Below are 25,226 nucleotides of genomic sequence, written 5' to 3'. Positions count from 1 at the left end.
ATTCATAGTTCATCTATGCGGCTTCGCTCCCTTTTTGCTCCGTTTTTTCCAGCTCCTTCTTGCTGGTCCGTTAGCCAATCTAGCATCTACGTGAGCTCCTGCTTCTACCTGGGACTAGGGTTCATTTGGGGTCACCTGTGCAGTGGGTGAATGACGAATGATTCAATGTTTCTGCTAAGTATTCAGTAAAAGTTAATTATAACTTTTCGTTATCTTGATTGGATTAAATGGATAATCCTTATATCTTGACGAAACATTTTGAAACTTTTTACATTCATTTCCATTCATGTTTATAGCCCTCACTTTTTGCTTTGTGCATTATGTTTATGACAGTTTGATAGATTTCGAAATATCTCTATGATATTTCATGTCATAAATAGCCTACATCATATACATATGTACATTTTTATTTATATGCACATTGTATATATGTATATTTATGTATGTACCTACAATACATATTAAGCTTGCCCTCATTTCGGTGAGCCCATTTCCGAGAAGCCAGCCAGCCAGCCAGCCATCGCGATGCTGCGCCCCAACCTGAAACCAATTGCAATTTCCTCCGGTAATGAAATTCGAGTCTGTTGACATAGACCCAACGTTTGAGATGTCTGAAAGTTGCATCGAAAGTTCTTGTCAAAGTGTCGCCCGCAGAGCAGTTTCGATTAGGAAAGTTTTGCGGCTTGCTGGGGAAGATTAAATGCATGTAAATGGCGACTAAATAAAACAGGCAAGACATCTGCATGAACTGCGGCTGCTTGACCAGCTCCCCCAAAGCCCCAAAACAGCAACAGCAGCAGCGGCAAAGGCCTGGAAACAATTGCGGTTGGAAGAGCACAAAAGTGGCAATTGGGGAAATCCCATTTAAAAGGGGCAAAACGTGAGGGTTTTGGTGAGGTGTCGTGAGAGCATTTTGCGATGGAATTTATTTATGCACATTATGTACACACTCGCACACACATACATTTATGCTGACAACGACTGAAAAGAGAATTTTTTAGTGCAGAGTTCTCTGAAGGACACAAATAGGGGTCTTTCCCTGCCCTGCCCTGCCCTGCTTTGCCCTTCTGTATGTGTGTAATCGGAGGGCGGCCACTTGGCACAAACTCGTAGAAGAGGAGCAGCAGGATGTCATCGCTCTGGGCTCGGAGCAGCGGCGTTAGCGGCAGCAGAGCCTCAGCTGCAGCTTCAGCTGCAGCCCCTGGCAATGCGGAATTCCCTCACCATACCGCACCCCTCTCTGCATTCTCGCTCTCTGTCTCCTTCCTCCTCTTTATGCTCGCTCTTTCCTTCCTGGCCAAAACTCAAATTATTCAGCCAGGTCTTGTTGCATACTTTCGTGCACAAATGTTTGCAAAGCTCCCCAGCATTCTGCATCGCTCTCCACGAATACGTGATTGCGTTGTGTGTGTGTGCGAGTGTGTGTGGGTGCATATGTGTACACTGCAAAAAGGAAAACAGGTCTAACCTTTAAACGAGCACTTGAATATACATTTTGTATGTTTTTAGATTTCTAAGAAGGTTTCTTAGCGGACTAGAGCCTTTCCATTCGAATAATACATAAATATATGTACATACATACATACATACATATGTATAATGTATTTACATATTGAAACTTTATTTCGTTCAGTGTGTTTCGTATTTATGTGTTCAGCGGCTGTTGTTGCTCTGTTTCGTATGCCCAAGTGGTGGAAAAGAAGAGCGCCTTATGAGTCATCTTCATCATCATCAAAGTCATCACCAGCAGCATCCTGCCCTCCCTCCTAGTTCTACTTCCACGGGCTTGATGCCCTGCCATCATCATCTTCAACAGCTCCTCATCTTTCACACAAAAAGTTTGTAGTTTTGGAAATTGAATTCCATTTTTGTTCCCTCACTCCACAGCCCCCTGTGGGTGGCGCTGTGGTCTGCTACAAATATCATTTTGTAAACACGAGGACGGGGCAGGAAAAGGAAGCAGCATTTAAATGGCAGGACTTCTTTAAATTGGCCAGAAAAGGACATGACAGCAAAGGACACAATATGTGTGTGCCAGCTATGAGACAGAAATTGAAACCAGATCTCCATGGAAAAGTTCTCTGATTACTCGTTTCTTGCATGGTATTTTTTTGTTTTTTGTTCGTTTGATGACTCACAGACGACCTCTTTCTCCTTTTTGTTAAGGTTATTTAAAGCTTCAGTTGCTGGGTACATTTTGAGTGCAAAACGTATACTGTATAACGCAGATTTGGATGCATTTGCTTTACGAGTAATTAAAAAAAACGAAATACTTTGGCCTCTACTTTGGTAGCCTCTACTTTGGTATTACCTTCTACCAGTATGAACATTGATTGCCGGATATTTTCCATTTCGAAACCATTCTTGTCTATATCCGTTATGAGTTTTTTTATTTTGTCTGCTCTGAAAGTTGGAAAATCAATTTGAAGTCTTGGAACGAGAAGCGTGATGCGACAGCAACTTGTGAAGTCTGAAGTTGTCGTTCCATGAATTATGCTTCCCATTGACTCAACAAGGAAATTATGAGGATGCTGCGCATGGGACATGCGGAGAGAGAGAGAGGGAGAGATAGGGAGCACAGCAGAATCCTTTTGTCGATTAATTGGACTGGCAAAGCGGTTTATGAAAGTAAAAACTTTTGAGCGTTGGTGGCGGATTATTAAATTTGCATTGTTCCAATCAGTAGCTGCAAAATGGAAGGGTGTTCTGCCTGTGGAGGAGTTCTGCCTCTGTGGATTGCTCACTTCCACATCCGGCGAATGCCACGAGGGAGCCAACGCGTGCCACAGTGGCCTCCGTTGCTGTGGCTGCCGCCAGCCAGACGATAACGACAACGACAACCTCATGAAGGATGTCGAAGGCAGACGCCCAAACACAATGGAACATGTAATAAAAAAAAGTAGAGAGGGAGAACAAACTATGTGGGGTTGGGAGTGGTGATGGGAATGTCTGTGTTGGTATGTCCTGTATGTGTCCTGTGGCTCCCACACACACACAAGCGGTGACCCAGTTTGTTTGTTGTGAAAACTATTATTATGTTCTATTATAATAATGTGTATGTGGGCATTATGTTTTAATTAAATTGCAGCCAGCACATCAGAATGGAGCTGGAGCCGCGGGTGGCCATCCTGCAGGATCTGCGTCTACAGACCTTCGATTCCATACGCTTCGCCTCGTACAGGACAGCCTCGAAGCTGCGCTACATACAGAAGTCGACAAATCTGCACTTGGTGGACATTTGGAACGTGATCGAGGCATTCCGCGAGAATGGACTGAACACTCTGGAGCCACAGAGCGAGGTCAGTGTGGCACGGCTGGAGACGCTCGTGTCCTCGCTGTATCACAATCTGAACAAACGTCTGCCCACCGCCCAGCAGGTGCCGGTGGACTCCAAGGCGGGTCTCTTGCTCAACTGGCTGCTTGCTGCCTATACAAGGTGCGTGGAAATTGTCTGGAATTATTAATAAATTCTCTTTAAAAATATATTTAATTCTCTTAATCTTCGCAGTGATAACTCGGGAAAGATTCGTGTGTTCTCCATCAAAGTGGCACTGGCCACCATGTGCTCTGGCAAGCTGGTGGACAAACTTAGATGTGAGTAAGGGGTCAGTTTGGACAGAGAGAGAGAGAGAAAGAGCGAGACTTCATCTACAGACTAATCCATGTTCTATTTCGTGCGTTGCAGATATCTTTTCACAGATTTCGGATGGAGCCGGACAGCTGGTGGCCTGGAAGTTGGGGGAATTCCTGCGGGAGGTGCTGGCATTGCCGGCGGCTGTCTATGAGTCGCCCACATTCCATTACAAGGAGGGGCTCGAGGAGGAGATCTTTCCGGCGGAGAACAAGGTGACGGTGAACGATTTTATGGCAACACTTATGTCCGAACCGGGCCCCTCGTGCCTCGTGTGGCTGCCACTGCTGCACAGGCTGGCCACCGTGGAGACGATTGTGCATCCGACGATCTGCTCTGTTTGCCACAAGGAAAACTTCACCGGATTTCGTTACCGTTGTCAGCGGTGCCACGCCTACCAATTGTGCCAGGAGTGCTTTTGGCACGGCAAGACATCGCTGAATCACCAAAACGATCACGAGGTCAAGGAGTACTCGAGCTACAAGTCGCCCAGCAAACAGATTGGTCACTCGCTGCGCAAGAGCTTCCGCTGTGTGCCCGAGAAGACGACGCAAGTGTTGCCACGGTTCCCGGACCAGCCCGAAAAGACCCTCAACCTGTCGCACATCGTGCCGCCCTCGCCCTTGCCCTCGCACAACGGTTTCAACGATCCCACGCTGGCCCTCGCCGGCGCCCACCACGGCCACCTACCGCCCGGCATCTTCGACCGCTCCAGCACCCTCGACTCGCGGGCCACCGGCCGCAGCATAGACAGTGCCGCCTGCACTGGCGGCGGCGGCACCACCATCTCTAGGCTAGCCGCCGCCTCGGCCAACGATGAGGAGCATCGCCTGATTGCCCGCTATGCGGCACGTCTGGCCCAGGAGAACCGAGCAGTGAGTAGCAACAGCCACTAGCCAATCCAGCCACTCATCCAATCTGTTTTTCCGCAGCCTTCGAATATGTCGGAGAGTGCCACGCCCATTGGCACGGACAACTCGCGTGCCCAGCGTGAGCTGATCGCCCAGTTGGAGTCGAAGAACAAGGAGATTATGCGGGAGATAGCCCGCCTGCGTCGCCAGCAGGAGACCGAGCAGATGGCCCCCGAGAATCCGGCCCTGATCAACGAGTTGCGTGCGTTGCGACAGCGCAAAGGGGAGCTGGAGGGTCATCTCGGTGCGTTGCAGGACTCGCGCCGCCAGCTAATGGAGCAACTGGAGGGACTAATGCGAATGCTGAAGAACCAGCAGACTGCCTCGCCCCGGTCCACGCCCAACTCGAGTCCTCGCTCGGGCAAGTCGCCGCCCATGCCGGGCGGAGGGGGAGCCGGCATCCTTGGCACTTCGCCGATGAGTGCCCTGCATGCCCAGCAAATGCAGCATCCAATGGGTGGACCTGGAGTGAGGGTCAGCCAGCAGCAAATGATGCAGGCCCAGCAGCAACAACAGATGCAGCAGCAGCAGCAACAGCAGGGACATGGACCCTTCAGCCAGAGCCAACTGGATCAGCTCAATTTGATCAGCACCGACATGCGCAGCGCCTTTGCGGCCAATGGCAGTGCAAGTGAGTAGGGATGGGGGTTGCGGGATGGAGGGAGGGAAAACCTTGGGTTGCGTCTTGTCCAAAATTGATTGAAATTTGTTTTGGGAATTGGTTAACGCGTGAGATTTTTGGGATGGTAAAACAGTTGGATAGATATTAATATGAATTCTCCACTCAATGGCTCCTTCTCCTCAATTGGAGAGGAGCAAACACCCCACGGTGGCACACACACAACAAAACACACACCAACACCATACACACACATATTTCTTGAACGCTTCGCATTCGCAGCGCCACCGCCAATGCGCACCAACAGTCCCACCAATGCCAGTCCCAGTCCAGCCGATGCCGAGCTCAATGAGGCCGCCGATAATATAACCTCGGCCATAACCCACATGGTCAGCGACCTGAATGCAGGTAAATCGTTGGATCCCCCCCGCTCTCCGCCTCACTCTGCTCACTCTCTCTCTCGCTCTCTCTCTCTGTCTGTGTCTATGTCTGTGATGAGCTCCCCGCTAAAAGCTTCTCGATATGCAGACATGCAGTTGCTATTGCTAATGAAGATTTGCTGATCTGATCCCGCCAGTTGCTTGGACTGCTCATGCACCGCTACAGTTAGAAGCACCTGGAATGATATGTAGTAGCACCGCTTGTAGAGCCACCACCTGCCTCCACTCACCCTCTCCACTGCAATCACAACCCAATCACCGCCTTGAATGGAATGTACAATCCACTCTCCACGCTTACCTCTCTGTGTTTCTGTGTGCGTATGTTTTTTTGGGGTCTCTCTCTCTCTCTATCGCTTTTGCAGGACGGGCAGCGGGACCTGGACAAAGTGGAAGCTCCCTGCCCCAGGCTCGTTTCATACTGCCGCTGGGTAAGTTGTCCTGGTCGCTGTCGCTGTCGCGTTGGTGCCAACGTCGTTGCTCTTGTCCTGTACCCTATCCTCTACAACCTCCTACTTCGAGGCCTGCGTTGAGGCTGAATCTCAATTGTGTTTTTCTTACTTTTTGTTTGCTTTTGATTTTAGATTATTACCCAAACAGACGGCATAAGAAAAAATGCTGCAAATATTGAGTTGATTCTTCCGCTTCTACTTCTCTGTTCCTTGGTTTCTTTTTTTTCTTTTTATCATTTTTGCCTCATTTCTTGTGTGGCAACGAAACGGGCAAATACATATTCCAAAAATTGAATAACAAACAAAACCCGAAAAGAATATCGTCACGTCGAGGGCGGCGAGTCCTCGGGCTCGAGTCAGTGCGAGTGTAACGAGTGCAACTGCCAGGTGTATGAGGAGATCTTCCGCACCGACGGGGAGTACGAGTGCCAAGGCGCCTCTGCCGTCGGGACGACGCAGCCAGGCTCTGATTCAGATATGGATGATTCCCGCTTGTCGCCGGTTCATTTCGATTATACTTTTGGCCTTGGCGATGAGCAGTCGCAGGTGAACCGCATTCTGGGCTATCGGAACCATCCCGAACTCTTCATCGACGATGACCAGGCGGGGTTCCCGGGCCTGCACGAGATCGGTGAGACAATCGATGAACTGCAGTTGATAATGCACGCTTATATCATGAAGTATAGTTTGAATATATAATCCGTTCGTCGTTAGGTTACAAGATATACTCCTCGTTCAGGTAAAATATATCCACAAAATATTTTTTGCCTTTTCGCCATTGATCTAGAGACATCTTGAATCGCTCACCCAATCCATTCACTCGCAGGTAGCTGTCTAGGTTTCCACTCCACTCCAAGCTGCTCTGTTCTATTCCATTCTATCTACATAGATCGCACTCTCAATCGTATCTGTCTATTTAGCCCTCTGTCAGCCCATCCTAGTTAGTTTAGATTTCGTTATTTTCATGTGTTGGCTGCTTACTGAAATCTGAAAATCGAGAATCGAATGAATTATCTTTGTTTGTTGGATCTTTTGTTTGGTTCTTTCTGGTCTTATCAATGACACTTATGTATGTTTATCGCAAAACTTGATACAATTACAGATTTCGACGAATCTCAATCATATAACCAAGAGTGGACCGAAAAGGTAAAGGATTTCGCTCTGAAATCCTCCTCAAATTGATTCTTGACGTTGTTCTTGTCGTTGTATTTATCATTTGTAATTCTTGTTACTACTACTCCTACTTAGACATGCACCCGATAAAAACAATCATATATATTTTATCTATATCTCTACTTATATCCTGTATCCCGTAGCTAGTGTAGTTGATTTCCACTTTTCGATTGCCTTTGCATGCCAGAGTTTACTTGAGTATGGCTATATCGTATATTTGTCACTGCAATGTCTCGAAATTAAACCGAATTTACCTCTCTCTTCCGCCCCATCACAGGCAAATGCGAATAGCCAATGGCAGGAGCAGTTTGCACAATGGAGTCTTAATTCACAAAATAACTAATTCGTCTCAGTGGATAAGTGCAGGAGGATACCCACCAGGAGAACAGCAGCGGCAGCAGCAGCAGCAGCAGCAGCAATGGACTGGAACACACTGGGTTGGAGGAGTACTCGTACGCGGCAGCTGATACCATGCAGAAGGCGACTCTCGCTTAGCTTTTTATCTTAACTCATATGTTGACTTAGAGCAATTTATTTATTGATTATTTTATGGGGTAGTCGTAGCCTACACTAATCCTTAATCCTTACAATTTATACTTTTGCGCAGCGGTATAGTACCGCACCTACATATTTATATTATTATATTTTATGCAAACACACAGTAAAGAAGCAATGAATAAGACTCGCAGTTGCACTGCACTCTGAAGTCGCAAATCTCTTGAATCTCGTGGAAACTTTCGATGTTCGTACTCCCCATGAAGCAGATGGGAGCATGGATAGATGGAGAGTTTTTTTAATTTAGGTTTTTACGATTTCGTATTTGGCTTTTAGACTTTTAAGCGCCTGCATAAGCGGATATTTATTAACAAAGTGAAAATCAAACACGTAATGCAAATACAAATATAAATACGATATAGACATTTAAACATGTACTTAATACTAGATACTTGTTGAGAAATCAAAATCAAATTCTAAGCGCCCGATCTAATGAATACACACACACACACTTTGATATACGGTAAAGCCAATAACTAATTAAATTAATTGAAATTAAATACCAATCCAATGTTGAACACTAAAACGAAACTAGGCGCATGGACAGCATCGATCCAACTCGATCTACATACATAATTTATATTATTATCACTCTATAATATTCATTCATACAAAATGTTATACAATATAATCATAAAGGCATAGAAAACGAAAGAAAAAACCCAGAAATTAATAGAAAGTATGCATACAAATACTGAATAATATTGCAAAATGCGAAATCTAAATAAAAACATTTTAAACAATCAAACCAAAGATATTTGGATTCCAAGAAATTCCACATTGTTATTCTATTAATCAGATTATTGGTACATATTCGGCTCCAACGTTGCAGGCTGAGTTTTTGAATGCGCGCCTAAATTATCGTATCTTATCGATATATGTAAATAATATATCATTTTACAGCACCAACTCTCTGAATGTGAAATGGTAGATTATTTGACAGATACCGATACTATCGCTACTGCCATCTGCCAGCTCTATTTCCCTCTAGAATAATAGTCTAGTGTGTGCCTCGTATCAATAATGAATCTACATATCATACGCGTTCCCTTTGAATGCAAAAATTTCTCTTCTCTGTGTTAAAGATATCTCAATGACATTTTTAAGATTATCGTCCCATCAAGGGACCAAAAATTATCAGAACCAAGATACAAATAGAGAAACCCAAAGGGGCATGAATATTTTAATCTTTGAAATCAGAAATTTATCATTAATTACAAAATTACATGTCGATCATCATGGCTTAAATCGTTTTATTTACCTGTCTAAATAGCGGGGGCCTAAGAGGGCTAATTTATATTTGTACGGTATATTTTGAGAATAGGTGAGCGGTCACACTACTCGAAAGTTTTAGAGGCGCAATTCTCGAAGCGACTGTTTTATTCGTTGCGCGCCATTCAAAGAGTCAAGTTGTTTCTTGCGTCGTGTGTGAAAAATACTCTGGCTGATCAAACTCGGCTTACATGCATACATACTCAACCAGTTAAGAGGCATTGAGAGAGAGCAAAGAGTCTGAAAACCAGCTTAGAGCGAGCCGACAAGTGTGTCTCGCAAACAGCATCCGCTCTTGCCCGTGCAAGCAAGCGAAACAGCACTACCTGTGTTATTTTGGAGTCGTCTTCTCTTGCTGCTCTCTTCTACGTGGAGCGTAGCTTGGCGAGCGTCTTTTCTTCAGCCAAGAATTCTCAGCTCAGCTCGCGCGTTATTAACAGCTCTCGACTGTGTAGGGTGTGGTGCTGGGCGCGTTTTTCACATTTGGCTCACGCGAAACTCAGGCGCATTCATCAAAAGTTTTCCCTACAAATATATGTGTCGCCCCAAGATGGTAAATAACGTGGGAAGCACATTAGCTGGAGCCCTTCTGCTGGGACTGGCCCTCCTTGCCACGCAGGCAGAGGCGCAGAGGACGCCAACCATTTCGTACATCACACAGGAGCAGATCAAGGACATTGGCGGCACTGTCGAGTTCGACTGCTCCGTTCAGTATGCCAAGGAGTACAATGTACTCTTCCTCAAGACTGACTCGGATCCCGTCTTCCTCTCCACGGGCTCCACGCTCGTCATCAAAGACTCGCGCTTCTCGCTGCGCTACGACCCAAGCTCTTCCACCTACAAGCTGCAGATTAAGGACATCCAGGAGACGGACGCTGGCACCTACACCTGCCAGGTGGTGATCTCCACCGTGCACAAGGTGAGCGCCGAAGTCAAGCTCTCTGTGCGCCGCCCGCCCGTCATCTCCGACAATTCCACGCAATCAATTGTGGCCAGCGAGGGCAGCGAGGTCCAAATGGAGTGCTTCGCCAGCGGTTACCCAACTCCGTCCATCACATGGCGTCGCGAGAACAATGCCATTCTGCCAACGGGTGAGTCTTTATTCCACAAACTTCTATGTTTCGAAATTACTGTTTACCGTTTTCCGTGTGGGATGTGGGGCGTTTAACCCAAGCATTGTGGCACGATACATAACGTTGGATGGGGGGCTCTGTTCTGACGCTCTCCGCTCTTCTCTTTCTCTCTCTCCGCATGTCTGACCATAGCTGAGAGCGCCGTGCTTTTGTGTGTGTGTGTGTGTGTGTGTGAGAGTGACCGTGACTCACTCAGGCGTCACCTCTCAAGCTTTGTTTATTTAGTTGTTGCTATTATGCCTTTTGCCTGCTGTCTTCTTTTCACCTTCTTTCGCCCCCACAAGCCACCCCACACCCCAACCTATTCGGTAGCTACATATACTGAATACACACGTGTGTGTGTGCATATTTCGCAATTGTTTTAGTTGAGGGAGCGGTGCTAGTGGCAGAGTGGTAGACCCTTGATTTTGTTGCTGTGCACGCTGTGAAATTTCATTGGAAATTCCAGTCTAAACAAGTGCCAAATGCTTTGTGTTTCCCATTTCTTTGTATTTCTTGTAGATCCTTCCCCCGAAAAGATGGGAAAAGCTAATAAAATAATTTGGTGCACAGGTAGAATGCACCGTTTTCGTACAAGGTTAATCCAGTACAGGTGCTAGCTGCTGTTGTAACTCTCTATCTCTACCTGAACTATGAACCCTGCGCAGCGAACCCTCTTTAATGCTTTCTTAACAAGATCGCAGCGTCATCGGCAGCGGCAGCGGCCACCAAAAAGCAATTAGTGTAACTAATCCGATAGATACTTAATGCTTCATACCTGGAAAGGAATGGCGGGCACACCCTACCCTACACCCTCGTATCTGAACTTGTGCAATCTTTAATTGACATTGACTCTGCTCTACCTTCTAAGGGGTATCCAATCCAATAAGGGCCTCGAAAGCTATAAACTGAACCACAAAAACGTGGATACGCTTCATGGCAAGTCAAAAATGGCTTAACATTTGTCCAGCAGTTCCCATAAATCAAAGACCCCTAGGGTGGGTCCAGAGTGTACGGCCACTGGTCTGGGTCTGGGTCTGGGCGTGCAGTGTTTACCAGGAGGTTTCTGCGTGGGGTTTCACACTTTTTCACGCTCTAATTTAAAGAGCTTAAGCAAACAAACCCAGGCTTTGAAATGCGCCAACGAGGCGATCCATGCCGTCCATCCATGCAGGAACCATCCAGTAACCAGGGACTGCAAGGGTGAAGTAATGGCAGTGCAGAAGGCGTGCTCTGAAGAGAGCTGGAGGAGTTGTTGCCTTTTGTGCTTTATACAGCATTCCCATTTCCATTTCCATGCCCATTCCCGTTACCGTTACCGTTCCCGTGCCCATTTGCCATTCCGAGTTTTTGAGGCATTCGACAACTTCAGCACGCGCAATTGCTTCCGCAACTTGAAAACGTTCCACGGAACGTTTGATGGTCTCCGGGCCCAGGTCCTGGGCATGGGCATGGGCAAAGGTATGGGCTTAAGCAAACATCACATCAGGAGGAACAAACGGTCCGTGCAAATGCTTTTTGCAGTGGAGGGCTGTTTCTTACGTATCAGACACGGTCTAGGCTTTGTGCAGGGAGGGGTGCAGTGGGTTGCGGTAGGGTGAGGGGTGTTCAGTGCAGCAAAAAAACAGAGAGCCCGTGAATGAAAGAAAGAGTAAACAACAAACAATGCACGAGCCTAAGAGCATGGTTTCTGCCCCTGCCCCCCTGTCACACCCCTGGCCGGGACTGGCTTTGCCCCACCCTTCCTTCTGCCGTTACCTTCCGTTCGCCTGGCTACATAATTTTTATTTTGATAGCCGGCGAATACAATCGAAGAATACAAAATATACAAAATATATAAATTACAAGCTAAAAAGGTAACCCAAACAATGGCTCCGGGGCAAACGCATGTGTGTGTGTTGTGTTGTGTAAAGTGCAAACAAACAAGCCGCGATGCGACCCGATCCCGACCCCCTGTCTAAGCAACCCCTAACCCCTCAGGCGAAAAGGGTACCAGAACCACGGCCTAGGTCCCGCCCAGGGACCAAAACGGAGGAACCCCTAATCAAGCATTTCCGTTTTGCCAGCAGTTTTCGGGGTGTTGGACTGGACTCTCCATCGCGAGTCCATGCCAATTTGTGTGTTGTGTGTTGCCATGCAAATCAATTGGTTATTCTCCGCTTTTTTATTGAACTATGAAAGAGATAGCCCGAGGGAGCAGAATCGTGTATGAATGAGTAAACAAAGACATGTGCATCGACTAGCACCTGGCTTGCCAGCTCCATGCATTCGTGCTTGCCCCAGCAAAATCGTATTTCCATAATAAACCTCACCTTGAGCTACTACTCACGTGAGGAGGGAACGAGCGGTGTTTGTTTTCTGCAAAGAACGCAGAAATTGGATTTGAATATTTAGCTGAAACTTCCATCGGAGGCAGCTGTCGAAATTTGGGTTATTGTTTGGCTTAGTTTCAGAACAGGAAGTGAAGCATCTCAGAGATACTTATCTCTGATCGCGGGGATGGAGATATTGAATGCGAGCGATCCTCAGATCATGCTCAATTAACTTTAATTGTTCAATTATGTATTGTAGAGTGCTGGGATATTTGAGAGCCACGTATGTACGAGTGTGCAAGATCTGCCTGATCACAGCTTCTCCACTTTACTGTTGGTTCTAGGCTAATTCAAGTCTTAGCAAACTCAGTTCTGTTTGCCCCACTGTAGCTCTTTGACTCCCTTCTGCTGTCCCTTTGATTAACTTTTATGCAAATTGTTGTAAGGCAAATTGCGAATTAAACTCAAGTGAGCATTATCAAGTACTCCAATCGCGCCCTTAAATACAAATGCAATTTCACCCACTCTCTCTCTGTGCAGAAGGGTACTGTGAAACAGCTTCTGAAGGGTGCAAATCTTAAATTTAATAATATTTACGCTTAAACATTTCGATGCGCAATTGATGCTCCTCTCGAGATCTCAACAGGGCGTGTGGCCAGTGCCCAAATTAGTTGCCCGATTTGAGGGGAGTGCAACCCAGGTTCCCATTTAATGAATAATGGAAAAACATTCTTCAAATGCCCGAAGCGGCAGCTGGGAATGAGTTTGAAAAGTATTTGCAAGTAATTAGGTTTTGCGCACACGGGATTACGAAGGTACATGGAGAGAGGGAGTAGAGGGAGTCCTTTGATGATGGCTATGTTTTTATTGGTCCTTCTGGGGCCGCTTCCTCTTCCTGTTTGCAGCCGCAATTGCATCCTCATTGTTGCAAAGTCAAAGCAATGCGAAACAAGACCAAGAACGAGAACGAGCACGATAAACGCTGATGATGACGTACTGCCATGGAAAACTTGTTTATAAATGTTGGTTGCTGGGGCAACGACCACCTGGTCAACATGGGGCAACCACTGTCCGCCACCATAACCATACACTGCGGGAAAGAATACAATAATTACGAATACAATTTCTATTTCCGGGCAAACTTTGCGCTAACCTTTTCACTTTTTATGGGCTGTCTGATGCCAGATTCTCCTTTTAATGATCATGTTTTTGAGATCTTCATCTAGCCAGGGAGTGTATGTACATATTTCTCAGTGCAGAACGCATGGAGCAGTGGCCCTTTATGGTATTAACTTAACTTGAAGCAATAACTTGTTGGTTAATAGCTGAACTGCTCTCGTCCGTCTCTCAGGCCCCGATCGTCCCAGTTTCCTTTTGGGCCTGACTGAAGCCATTTTGTGCTGCTCCCTTCACACCCCTCGCCACTAGAGCTTATCACACCAGAGAAAGGGAAGGAGGTGGAGGAAGAGTGAGAGTGAGAGAAATACAATTCATTTAAATTCACGTATCGCTCTTTGTGCGGCAATTCCCGTATTTATTTAGCACTTTTAGCTGCATGTTTCACCTTCGAACCGTCCGACCGACCGGCTTTTTAATCCTTATCACACTCACAAAGGATACACGGCTTTACTTTTCCTTTTCCACTGTCTCTCTCTCTCTCCACTGCAATCACATTGTTTGCTGTGGTACTTAGTCAATATTTGTTTAGGCACTTCGGCTCACAAGGGATCTACATGCAGACATTGTGTAACCTTCCTTCACTCGCTTATCCAGTTTTCTTTCTTTTTTTTGGCATAATTGCTATTTTAATAGTTTTCTTTTCATGCCTTGATTTATGCTTTGTAAGCGGTACAGTCAGACCCAGCCATCCAAAGAGAAACCAAGAAGCAAACATCAATTGAGTTGAGGGCGACACACGGGAGAGAGTCACATAGAGAGAGCGAGAGCGAGAGAGAGAGAGCGAGCGAGCTGCAGCTCAGTGTAATCCAATAAATGGCATGCCAGGCCGCATAACTCGGGTAGCTATAATGTACTACTCGAAAGAAGAAAATCACTTTTGAAAAGTCAACAACAGAGTCTGTCTCTCGGGTCGGTTGGTGTACGGGGTGGACGGGGCTGTCTCTATGGAATGGTTGTTGGGTTAGAGGGGGGTCGGGCATGAAGGGTGTCTCCATGGTCGCTGTGCAGTGCGGTTTCAAGGCGAAGGCGCCCCAAAGTGGGTGCATTCACATGTCTCAAGAGCTTGTTATAGGCTCGATATAGCAGTATCTCTGTGTGTGTGTGCTGAAGGGAAGCCCTTACTTTGTGTGGATGTGGATGGTATGGGATGGGTTGGATGTTCCTTGATGAGTTTGGGTGACAAAACAGGAAGAGGCGACAAATTTGCACAGCCATGCAATTTTTTTCCATAAAACATAACCATGACTGTGATTATCACCATAACATAATGATGAACAAGAAGATGATGATGATGTGGGGGGTGTGGGGGTGCATAGCTGACTTTGCGGCTTCTGCTGCTGCCACTGCCAGGTGTTGGAGCAAGGAGAACGAGAGCTGCGCCCATCGTCGTCGTGGGTTTAATCAACTCTGTCCACACTTGACTTACAGGGCAGGAAAGAACTTTGAAATTCACTTTTTTATAGCTATCAAGGAAATTCCCTCACTTTTCGGAATCATTACTCTGCATGAGAAAATACATTTCTTTCCCTAAAAAGCTATCGTAGCGCTCTATCGCCTCTAGTAACTCGACGCCTCTTAATCCAATCAAGCTGAACAAAATCAGAATCAAACCAATCCACCCACACAGCGTACAAATGGAAGCATTTGGTCAATCCCATTATACCAAAAAGGAGAAGTACAAAAAAAAGTTAAATTCATATTAGAGGAAAAACATTGTGTGCATTTTTTAATTGGATTTTTGCCAGTTCATACGCAGAGCGCTTGGAAGGTGGGAGAAACGAGAGACATGACCCATCTGTGACTCGCCTAGAGCCATGCCATGATGGATTTGATTGGAATGAGATGATGGGTTCGTGCCTGGAGTTTTGCGAGTTTGTGAGTGTGTGCAGTGGGCGCGAATAATACGAAGCGTCATTAAAAGCGCACCCGTTAGGCCACTGACGGATTATGATGACGATGAGTCATTCGCAGCTCGCGCTGCATTAACATTCATAACTTCCACATGACGATGCTCGGTGCAGGGAACTGTTCCTCCGAGATGTGTTGACATTTCAAGTGGAAGTCGAAGGTGCTGTCTCGGGCTTTTCCTGCGTTTTCCTTGCTAAATTGCAGGAAATTGAAATGGAAAAATGAAAATCAAATATGGCTGCGGGCCCAGACAGGCGGCATGGCACACACCCCAAAAAACAGCGCTCGGAGAAAGGGAAAGCGTTTGCATCGATGTTTTTTCTGTCAGTAAGTTGTTGTTTCGGCAGCCGTTGGTTGCTACTGTGTCTGGGCCGTGCCCCGTGATTGGTGCATATACCTTTTTGCATGCCAAATTCGATTTCCATTTCCAGGATGTTTCGGTGGTGGTTTCCGGCTCACAAAATGGCGGGCTTGTCGGTGGCAGCCGGCTTTTAAATAGTTTAAGGCCATTAGAAACGGTGGCGGTAATCGAGTGACGCCAACCCTTTCCACACAAAAGTTGTCACAAATTTTCCAAGCGAGCGCGCCCGCCTCATAACGCTGACGCATTTAACCGTTGACGGCCGCTGAAATTCATCCAAGCGCCAAAGACCTGGACCCTAGATCATAAGGTGAACCCACACACACACACACGCGACACCTGCCACAGTGAGTGGCAGGCAGACCCTACCAGGTGAACCTGTCAAAGTTTTCAATGCATTTTCCGTTTCCTCTTGCGCTGGCTTTTCGAGAGTCATCGCTGTGGCTGTGGCACAAAGGGCAAGAGCAGCGTTACGTCTCCTGGTTATAACTGGGATCCTTTCAGGCCAGACCAAGCCAGACCATGCTAGCTCCAGATATCTACCTGCTTGCACTTCGTCTGCATCACTTCTCACCTTTGCCTTTGCCTTTGCCTTTGCCTTGCACTTTGCACAATTTTCCTTTTTCTTGGGCCTTGTTTTCGTTTGCCTTTAACTGACAATTTATCTCTGGCTGTTTGCCCAAGGAGAGGAGGGTAAGGGGAAAGGGTGTTACCATCGCTGTTTTCATTTTGTTTGATGGCAGGCGGAGACAGTCCCAGACAGGTTCTGTTCCCGGCCAGGCCCGTACTAAAACAAATGGTTACTCCTCTGCCTGCCTGCCTGACTGCCTGCTTGGGCTGTCTGATTTTTCATTTTTCATTACTCTGTGCCGACTCTTCGGGCTCTCTGTATTATCCTATCCGGTGTCTTCCCTCCGCGGTGTCTCTGTCTTCTTTTTCCTTTCTGTTTCTGTTTTCCTTTCATTAGTTGTCAGAGAGTGCACACCTCCTCCCCTGGAGTGAGGAGGAACCGACTGGGACCGCGTCATCCTGCCGAGCAAAGTGTTTTTAATTCTCTCATTAGTAACTGAAATTACTCCACACATACCCAAGATTCTGTATGATGGATGATGCTTGATTGTGGATATAATACTCGCAGTAGCATGAATGTGCTGCAGACTGCATGGATCTGTGTGTTTCCGGTTCTGTTTTGGTTCGCGTTTATTGGGCTCTGATGACATGCGGGTTCCTTACAGCATCACTCAGCTCGGGGGGCTCACTCATTAGTTTGATTGCACTGAAACTTTCTTCATAATTTGTCAATCTTTAATGTTTGGATTTGGGTAGCAAACAGAACAGACCAGCCAGAGGCATAGGTACAGTCTGCATAGAAAGATCTTCGTTGGCCAACCCTTGCCTGGCTCTGGTTTGTGAGTGATAAATGAGTCTGGCTTGTAATTAGATGCCACTACAATGTTTTTCGATTCATAAATACCATCCCAAATGTCTCAAATATCTGAATGCATGAGGGATGTTCTGTTTCAGTGACTTTCTGCTCTACTATATGATCCATTTGAACCCTTCAGAGTGTGAACCAGATCTGGAGTCAATTCGTAGAGCATTTATATCGGGTTTAATTATAAACAGACTCGGAAATGCTTCAACTTACAAGAAAATGCCATCTGTGCACTCTCTCTCTCTCTCTCGCTCTTGGTGCCTGCGATCTCTCTTCTGTCGCATAACTAATTAGCAATTAAATATTTGCCACTCTCTGACACGCCCCAATTACGCGCATGCGCGACCTCTTCTCTACACAAACACCACAGCCCAAGGGAAAGAGAGAAATATAGTTTAACGGTAAAACGGTTTACAGGCGACAAATTCTGGAATGCCTCCACTCTTGTCTTACCTGACTTGCATATCATTTCATGCTCCAGCAGACACGCGGGCGTCCAACAAAGCAAATACTCGTCCATACAATAATACCTATAAAGAAAATAAATTTTAAAAAAATTCAACACTTACTTGCTTAGAAATTTGTCATTTTGAGTGGTTCCTCCCCCGCTGAACTCCGAGCCTGAGCATTTGGCATTGCAGCTGCGTTTTGGCTGAGACCTAGACCAAGACCAGATCGGGGACAGGCCCAGTCACGCTGCTGCACTTAAAGTTTCGCTGCCAGGCAGAAACAGCAACTGGGATAGAGGCATAGAGAAATAACCTGTTTTGGACCTATTCGAGTACACATGACATGACGGGCCATTGGCAGGCACAGTAAACGCTCGTAAATTACAAACGCTACAAATTGTATTTGTTTTTCAAAGGGGAAAATGGTATTTTTACGACTTGTACTTTGTTGTGTTCTATGGGAACTGCATTTGTATTTGCATTACTTGTGCGCTTTAAGTGGTGCTGATTAAATATCAAATATCTCTTAATGGATAAAAAGAAAAAATAAACCAAAAGAATCTTTTTCTAGTCGGTTTTGCCAGAGAAGCCTGAAGTTAGATCCTTAATTGTGCTTCTGGTGGGTCAAAGGTGAATGAATGTTCTTTTGTTTGATCCACTCGGAATGGGGAAAATTATAGAGATCGTAGTTCCATTTCTTCCTCGCATTCGTTACACTCGTATATTGCTTGGCTTTGGCTTGTGTCCAATTGGGGCGACAAATGCTTTCGATTCATGCTTCTGCTGCTGCGCCGTAGTGAATCATTCTCCGTTGGACTAATTAAACAAGCCCTCGACTGCGTCACTCTCTGGAGTCTTGGAGTCAATGGATATTTGTAGTATTCGGAGTAATATTCGTGTTTGCCATGCCATCCTTGTGTGTGTTTTTCTAATATTGAAATGAGTTTGTTGTGTTTGTTTCCTCCAATGCCCGCATCATGATGCAGCCCCCTGCCAGCAGAAGAGCATCGTTCGTTCAATTTGCTGCAATTGGTAGGAGGCCGCCTTAACCCATTGCCATGCAGGGTGGGAGGGAGACATGCTGTCAATCCAATTTTAATGAAATGTGTTACTTCGATTCCCAGTCGCAATTAATTTGAAATGTTTCAGTCGAGTAGGCAAGAGCACGTACAAACATACCTCCCTCCCGCTCAATCCCTCTCCCGCATTTGGCATGCAATTCGCATGAAACATATTTCCAGGGCATTCCAGAGTTTTGGTCAATGCTCTCTCACTCTGTCCTGGTGCAGCTCATTCCCTCCTGCTGTGCGTCCCCTCTTTCTGTGTAGTTTGTGTCAATTGTTTAAGCCTGAATTGTTTTGGCAAATGTTTGAAGAGCAGCCACAGACACATATACTCGAGCACTCGTACATCTCTCAATGTGGTTGTAAAGGGGAAAGGAGAGTGAGGGACTGCACTGAGAGATCCCTGGGCTCATTGCACTCGTTGCGCTGCTCTCCGTCTCCCTCTCTGCATCTCTCGCTATGCGCTGAGCCAACTTCCGGTTATGAGCCGAACCAACACTGAGGCTGAGCGCACCTTTCGCACTGCAATTCCTATTCCCCATTCGTATTCCCGTTTACGCTTCAGTTGCTTGTTGCAATGCAGGCGCCTCACCCTTCATCCCCCTCTTTTACCATCCTTTGGTGCACTTATGACTAAGTGCAGCCGCGCTGTGCGTTTTCTTTTTTTTTTTCAAAATTAGTTGCCAGCACAAACGAGCAGAAGTCGAAGCAAAAGCCAAAGCCGAGGCACACTCAGTGGCAATGGCAGTGGCAGAAGCACACCGGCAACAAAACGGCTTACTTGTTAGAGGTCATTAACGTTGCCATTGTTAGTGGAACGAATGGTGGGAGTGGGGAGAAAAGGTCACCCACACACAAAGTGCTAACGGATGTGGCCCGGGCCCTGGCTCATTAAAATCTGATTTTTGACTCTATTTTCACTGCACAAACACAAAAGGTGGCGACCCGATCCGCTTAGAGCCGCTCCATTAATATATGCACTAATCGTGGAGTGTTCTCACTTGAACGCGCGCACTGAAAGAGTTAAATGAATGTTTAAACAAATAAATAAATATACACTTTAATACTGATCGCGTCTCTTTTATCTTTTATCCATTCCAGATAGTGCCACCTATGTGGGAAATGTACTGCGAATTAAGTCGGTGAAGAAGGAGGACCGAGGCACCTACTACTGTGTGGCCGACAACGGTGTCAGCAAGGGAGATCGTCGTAATATTAACGTGGAGGTGGAGTTCTCGCCAGTGATAACCGTGCCACGACCCCGTCTCGGCCAGGCGCTGCAGTATGACATGGATCTGGAGTGCCACATTGAGGCCTACCCACCGCCGGCCATTGTCTGGACCAAGGATGACATTCAGCTGGCCAACAACCAGCACTACAGCATCTCGCACTTTGCCACCGCCGACGAGTACACCGACTCGACGCTGCGTGTGATCACCATCGAGAAGCGCCAGTACGGAGATTATGTGTGCAAGGCCACCAATCGCTTTGGCGAGGCCGAGGCTCGTGTGAATCTGTTTGAGACCATCATCCCCGTGTGCCCGCCGGCATGTGGCCAGGCGTACTATGCCGGAGCCGAGGATGTGGCTGCCACCTCCTTTGCCCTGGTGGGCATTCTGCTGGCGCTGCTATTCACCAGATAAGCCAATGGCCCCACCCACTGACTCTGACTACAAACGCTCCAAGTCCAAATCATCAATCAGCCCTCGAATACATAAATATATACTATATATAAATAGATATATAGTAACCTATATCATATAAAAATCCAACCAACAGACGTCGCAAATGAATACCAACCCCCCAGACTCTACAAACGGTTCACTTTCGATTTTCTTTCCGCTGCTCCTGACTTTGTTTTCGCCCTGTCCAATCTTCACACGTCCAATATTATGTCTTAAGTTAAGTACGCTAAGTGAAAGGGCCCACGATAACTAGATCTGAACAGTCGATATAGTTTAGTAGAAACTAAAAGCCGTACCGAACCCAGCCCGCCCATTCGTCCGCTTTGTTTTCTGATCTGGCTCTGTATATGTTTTAAATATGTATTTTATTCTAAGCAAAAGGCAATGACGAGGACACACACACATCACAGCATTCCAATTACACATCTCAGAATCTATGAGAGTATTTTATGTTTATTTAATAAATATTAAAGTATTTTCGTTCTGAAAACCATGACAAACCCCAAAAGAAAACCCACAAATTTGCTCTGGAATCGAGGCAAAATTCATATCCGAATGAAGGCAACATCGTTGTGTACATCATTAGCTCCTAAGCGCAATTTGCAATTCTTTTGAATGCCGTCAAATTGTATGCCCAAGTTTTAATGAGGGTGTAATAAAAAACAAATATATTTCGACTTTGTACTAAAATATAAAAACCAAAACAAAACAAACAAAAAATTAATAAAAATATATAAAAGATAAAACAATTAATTGGATTTGATTTGTATTTATATTTTCCCTTTTAGGGATATTATCTTAAACATAATATGAGCCATGAGCCAGAAATCTAACAATTGCCTGAATGTTTCGCACTTGATTGCTTATTTGGCCCCACCCATGGTGGCCATGCGATAATAGAGATTGAACTCCGACTCGTAGTCGGAAAAGGTGCCGTTGCTGAAGAGCTTTGTGGGCGGCACGTAGCGTTGCAACGGATTCTCGAGTATGAAGTGATAGATGCGCTCAGCCTTCTGCAACATAAGTTTGGACTTCACGCCGATGGCCATTAGGCTGTCCAGCTTTTGTTCGATTTCCTCGTGCTGGCGACGTGCCTTCAGCTTCAAATCGTGCGGATCCACTGGTGGAGTAGAGGGAGAGATGGCCGGGTCAGACACGGAAATGAGACAAAATGTCTACTCGGAAGGGTCGAGCATGCGAGCTTACCAATTAACGGCTGCAAACTCAATTTCAAATCAGACGTGTGTGCGGCAATTGCTGACGCCCACAAAATGCGTTTACGGACTTCCTGCAAGGCCCCGAAGGGTGTCAGCAGATGGCCAGGCACCAGTTGAACGGTGGAGGCCAGCTCCTGGGCTTCAACGATGAGCGGATTGGCCAACAGCAAATGTGCGCTACCAGATTGAAAAATATTGAATATGAAATGGGTTCAGTTTGAGGTCCATGGACTTACCAGGATTGGGGTATGAAGCTCAGTTTTACCAGCGGCATTTCGGCGAACATGTTTAGTTCGAGCAGGTGGCATGGCACGAATTTGCCGGGTCCAGATGTGTGAGTAGCTGTCGAGCCGCCTGCACCCGGTACCAGAGTGCAGTTTGCCATGCTGGTGTTGCCATCAAATTCAAGCTTGGTGCTAGAAAAGACAGTGTCGTTGGCCATGTAGAAGCTCTCCGAGCCCAGCAACGACATGTTGTTAACCTTTAGCTTGGTGCTGATCAGCTGAGACTTGGCATTCTGGTTCTGGGTGGCTGCATGCATATCATCCAGCAAGTTCTTCATCATGTTCCTAGAGTAGAGGATCTTCTCCTTTATCTGCGAGAGCTGGCCCATATCTTCCTGTATGCGATGGATGGAGGTGCTTATGTCGTTGTACACTTGCTTCACGGAGCCCAAAAGTAGGTCGTGATCTTCCAGCTGCTTGCCGCCGGCCTTCAACTCGAGGCGTAGCTGCTCAATTTGCTCGACGAGGTATTCGTTGCGAGCCATATTGAAAGTGCGCATGGTAAACTGCACAAGAAAGTCGCTAATGAGCTCGTCGGTGCTGTCCTCGTCGGCACTGCTAATCGGATTGAAGCTGTTCACCTTATTTTGCAGTTCGTCAACAAAAGGAGTGTACTCCTTGCAGAAGCGGGCTTCCAGCTTGACCAACTCCTTATCAGCAGAAAGGTACTTGGCCGCCAGTCCCAGCATTTCCGCCTTGGTCTTCAGTAGTTTGACCTCGTAGTTGGTCAGCAGGGGCTTGGCTTTTGGGGTGCTTCCCTTATTAGCCGTGCTCAGCTGCGTTATGTACTGCAACTGTTCCTCCTTGATCTTCATTATTACATTGAAAAGTGGTGCATTCGGAGTTTTAGCGAAGATGCTGCGCATTTCGTTCCACAGCCGCTCCTTGGCCTTTGTCAATACGTGGGCATTATTGGTCTCGTCATTGCAGACGCCGTAAAACGCATCTAGCTCCTTGAGCGCCTGTTTCACCACATTGGAGGCTTGCTTTTCGCTGGCATTCTCTGAGCTCAATCTCACTGGTGTCGTGGCCAAGATTTGAGCCTTGTTCTTTAGCTCCAGCTCATAGGATTTGTTCATAGACTCCAGTTTTATCTCCAGCATATTGCACTTTGACTCCAGGAGATCTCTCTTGTTCTTGGCCCTGATGGTTTGTATGTCTGTGAATAAGGTGGGATATTAAAGGATGCTATTTTCTGCTGATTTCTGAGGTTTGCTCACTCTTTGATTTGATGCTGCCGGCAAGTTTCTCATACTCATGTCTGGCCTCCTTCAGAGTTTGCTCTGCCGTTTCCTTCTTCTTCGTCAGCTCCTTCATTTGTTGCAGCCTTTGAAGCTGTGGTGGCAGAAAGCTGCGCGATGCTAGGGGCACTACCTTGCCCTTGTGACGCGCCACCTGGGCGATGAGAAGATTTGCCCTTACCTCCTCCACCTCATCACGCGGTCGAATACGTCTCTGCAGTTGATCAAAAAGCTGATGGGAGCCCGACTTGAAGATGCTGCGATCGGATATTTAAGAATCATAATTTGCCCAGCGTTTGTCATATCTCTTCGAACTTACTTTCTGAGATCTTCATCAGCTGGAATGACACTGGGCGGGCAGCCAAGACTTGTGGCCCACGCTTTAAATGCCTCGATTTTCTCAGAATGTGACATTTTAAATAGATTTTGCACTGTTTGCTAGATTTTAATGTGAAAATGTGAACGCGCGCCCATAAACAACTAGGAACGGTGTGACCGCGGAGCTATGGATAAAATATACAGTCTGACCCTACAAAATATACCAAAATATACCGATTTTGGTATTCTGTTTAGTTAAATTAAATTAAATAAACGCAAATTCCAAATTAAAATATTCTGAGAAGTATATAAAATAAGATAAATGGCCACCTGGTGACCCCGTCTGACCGTCAGAAATATATTTGATCGATAAGTCTGCCATCGATATCGATGAGTAGGTGGACAATTTAAACAATTTCTCTATTTAAAATTAAGTGAATTATTTGCAACATCAAGTGTTTAAGCCCCCAAACCGCATTGGGTAACATAAGTCTTGGCTAAATCACAATCCGCATTTTGCGTCCATCGATGTTCGGGGCAATTCTTAAAGTACTCCATGTATGTGCAGCCGAGAACAATCGCCGAGAAGGGACTGCATTTGTGCTGTGGCTGCGACTGCTGAATGGCTGCCAGACGACGTTGGGATTGGGGCTCACATTTTGTGAACGCTGCCGTCATCGCCTCCACATAAGCGGTGTCATTGGAAAACTTTGCCGAGAGATTACTGCGGATGTTGTCCAGGTGCAGCTTCTGTGGATCTTGAATGTACTGTGACGTTGTGAGGATGCACTCAGCCAGACACTAGTTTGAAATTTTAACTTTTAATCTCTGTATTTGAGTATTGGGTGGCTTTGGTTACTCACTGTGGAAGTTTCCAGCGAAGGCATGCCCGTCTTTACCCCTTCCCCTATAATCCGCTGCACGCATTTATCTGCGATCTGATCGCGACCGCCGTCCCTGCAGCAGAGTGATGGATCCTATGAACAGGAAAGACTTCAAAACTGCCGCCCCGGTTATGGATCGTTTTCAATAAACACACTTACCACAAGTCGCGGTGGCCTTTGACAGTCGATTGTCTGGCCAAGCACACATGGGATGCTCAAAGCCACAGCGAGCACAACAGAAACTATCAAAATGTGACTTGATGACATAGCTGTGGTTAACCGAATGATTTGATTGGAGACACACGGTCCATTTTATATGTCCCACGCAGCTTGGCATCCTCTAATGGAAAGCAGAGACCAATCCACTTATTTGTGCCAGCCACGCATGACCAGAAAACCTAGCAAAGGTTCATTGTTGCAATCGAATGCTGTTTGGGGCCAATGTCACATCTAATTCCATATTTTGGGCCATTGACACTGCACTAAGGTTAAAGTTTAGTTGAATAAAAATATAGAATACTGATCGGGCAATTAAACAGCAATATTTTTATGGGAAATCCACAAATCTCCGGGCCCAGCCATGACAGCGAAAATTATGGTGTAGATGCCTGCATAAAATAAATATATACATTTACATAACCATTCGCCACTAGTGTTTTAAATTGCTTTTTTCTTTGGTAGTTTAAATTTACCCAATAGTTCGCTAAAATTGCGCTATTGTTCGCAG

General features: G+C 46.2%; 4 protein-coding genes across 12 annotated transcripts in view; 2 read left to right on the top strand and 2 right to left on the bottom strand.

Annotated features, from left to right (window-relative positions):
• The window catches only part of LOC117890238 (dystrobrevin beta), a 33,022-nt gene extending 24,928 nt beyond the window's left edge, over positions 1-8,094 (top strand). For 2 of the 9 annotated variants that reach the window (XR_004648564.1, XR_004648563.1), the window contains 9 exons: positions 3,089-3,436; positions 3,509-3,594; positions 3,686-4,506; positions 4,564-5,173; positions 5,444-5,569; positions 5,964-6,029; positions 6,367-6,789; positions 7,153-7,196; positions 7,501-8,094. Coding sequence is in view for 7 of the 9 variants with exons in the window: in XM_034794977.1 (XP_034650868.1) it covers positions 3,102-3,436; positions 3,509-3,594; positions 3,686-4,506; positions 4,564-5,173; positions 5,444-5,569; positions 5,964-6,029; positions 6,367-6,749 (2,427 nt within the window). In the remaining 2 variants the exon portion in view is untranslated. Of the gene's footprint in view, positions 1-3,088; positions 3,437-3,508; positions 3,595-3,685; positions 4,507-4,563; positions 5,174-5,443; positions 5,570-5,963; positions 6,030-6,182; positions 6,790-7,152; positions 7,197-7,500 lie in introns of those variants that run through there. The other 7 variants (XM_034794978.1, XM_034794977.1, XM_034794980.1 and 4 more) reach the window with 7 other exon arrangements.
• Positions 8,095-9,148: 1,054 nt separating this feature from the next.
• Positions 9,149-21,063, top strand: LOC117890250 (lachesin). The gene is made up of 2 exons (XM_034794996.1): positions 9,149-10,141; positions 19,972-21,063. Exons 1-2 carry the CDS (start codon positions 9,586-9,588, stop codon positions 20,511-20,513), a joined length of 1,098 nt encoding a protein of 365 aa, XP_034650887.1. The 5' UTR covers positions 9,149-9,585; the 3' UTR covers positions 20,514-21,063.
• Positions 21,064-21,312: 249 nt separating this feature from the next.
• Positions 21,313-23,780, bottom strand: LOC117890249 (augmin complex subunit dgt5). The gene is made up of 5 exons (XM_034794995.1): positions 23,617-23,780; positions 23,277-23,554; positions 22,009-23,215; positions 21,762-21,949; positions 21,313-21,675 (listed from the first exon to the last, which is right to left on the bottom strand). Exons 1-5 carry the CDS (start codon positions 23,709-23,711, stop codon positions 21,419-21,421), a joined length of 2,025 nt encoding a protein of 674 aa, XP_034650886.1. The 5' UTR covers positions 23,712-23,780; the 3' UTR covers positions 21,313-21,418.
• Positions 23,781-23,959: 179 nt separating this feature from the next.
• On the bottom strand, positions 23,960-25,069 carry LOC117890182. The gene is made up of 3 exons (XM_034794881.1): positions 24,659-25,069; positions 24,479-24,592; positions 23,960-24,416 (listed from the first exon to the last, which is right to left on the bottom strand). Exons 1-3 carry the CDS (start codon positions 24,764-24,766, stop codon positions 24,075-24,077), a joined length of 564 nt encoding a protein of 187 aa, XP_034650772.1. The 5' UTR covers positions 24,767-25,069; the 3' UTR covers positions 23,960-24,074.
• Between the last annotated feature and the right edge of the window lie 157 nt (positions 25,070-25,226).

Source organism: Drosophila subobscura, chromosome E (genome assembly GCF_008121235.1).
Source record: "Drosophila subobscura isolate 14011-0131.10 chromosome E, UCBerk_Dsub_1.0, whole genome shotgun sequence".
NCBI lineage: Eukaryota > Metazoa > Arthropoda > Insecta > Diptera > Drosophilidae > Drosophila > Drosophila subobscura.
The sequence above is the reverse complement of the archived record's forward strand: the minus strand, read 5'-3'. Positions and strand labels throughout refer to the sequence as shown.

Excerpts from the sequence above, each read along its gene's own strand:
- LOC117890250 (XM_034794996.1), top strand. The coding sequence starts at position 9,586 with ATGTGTCGCCCCAAGATGGTAAATAACGTGGGAAGCACATTAGCTGGA. Across the intron at positions 10,142-19,971 it reads CAATGCCATTCTGCCAACGG|ATAGTGCCACCTATGTGGGA; the intron begins GTGAGTCTTTAT and ends TATCCATTCCAG.
- LOC117890249 (XM_034794995.1), bottom strand. The coding sequence starts at position 23,711 with ATGTCACATTCTGAGAAAATCGAGGCATTTAAAGCGTGGGCCACAAGT. Across the intron at positions 23,216-23,276 it reads CGGCAGCATCAAATCAAAGA|ACATACAAACCATCAGGGCC; the intron begins GTGAGCAAACCT and ends CCTTATTCACAG. Across the intron at positions 21,950-22,008 it reads AGCTTCATACCCCAATCCTG|CGCACATTTGCTGTTGGCCA; the intron begins GTAAGTCCATGG and ends TCAATCTGGTAG.
- LOC117890182 (XM_034794881.1), bottom strand. The coding sequence starts at position 24,766 with ATGTCATCAAGTCACATTTTGATAGTTTCTGTTGTGCTCGCTGTGGCT. Across the intron at positions 24,593-24,658 it reads AAAGGCCACCGCGACTTGTG|GATCCATCACTCTGCTGCAG; the intron begins GTAAGTGTGTTT and ends TCCTGTTCATAG. Across the intron at positions 24,417-24,478 it reads CTTCGCTGGAAACTTCCACA|TGTCTGGCTGAGTGCATCCT; the intron begins GTGAGTAACCAA and ends ATTTCAAACTAG.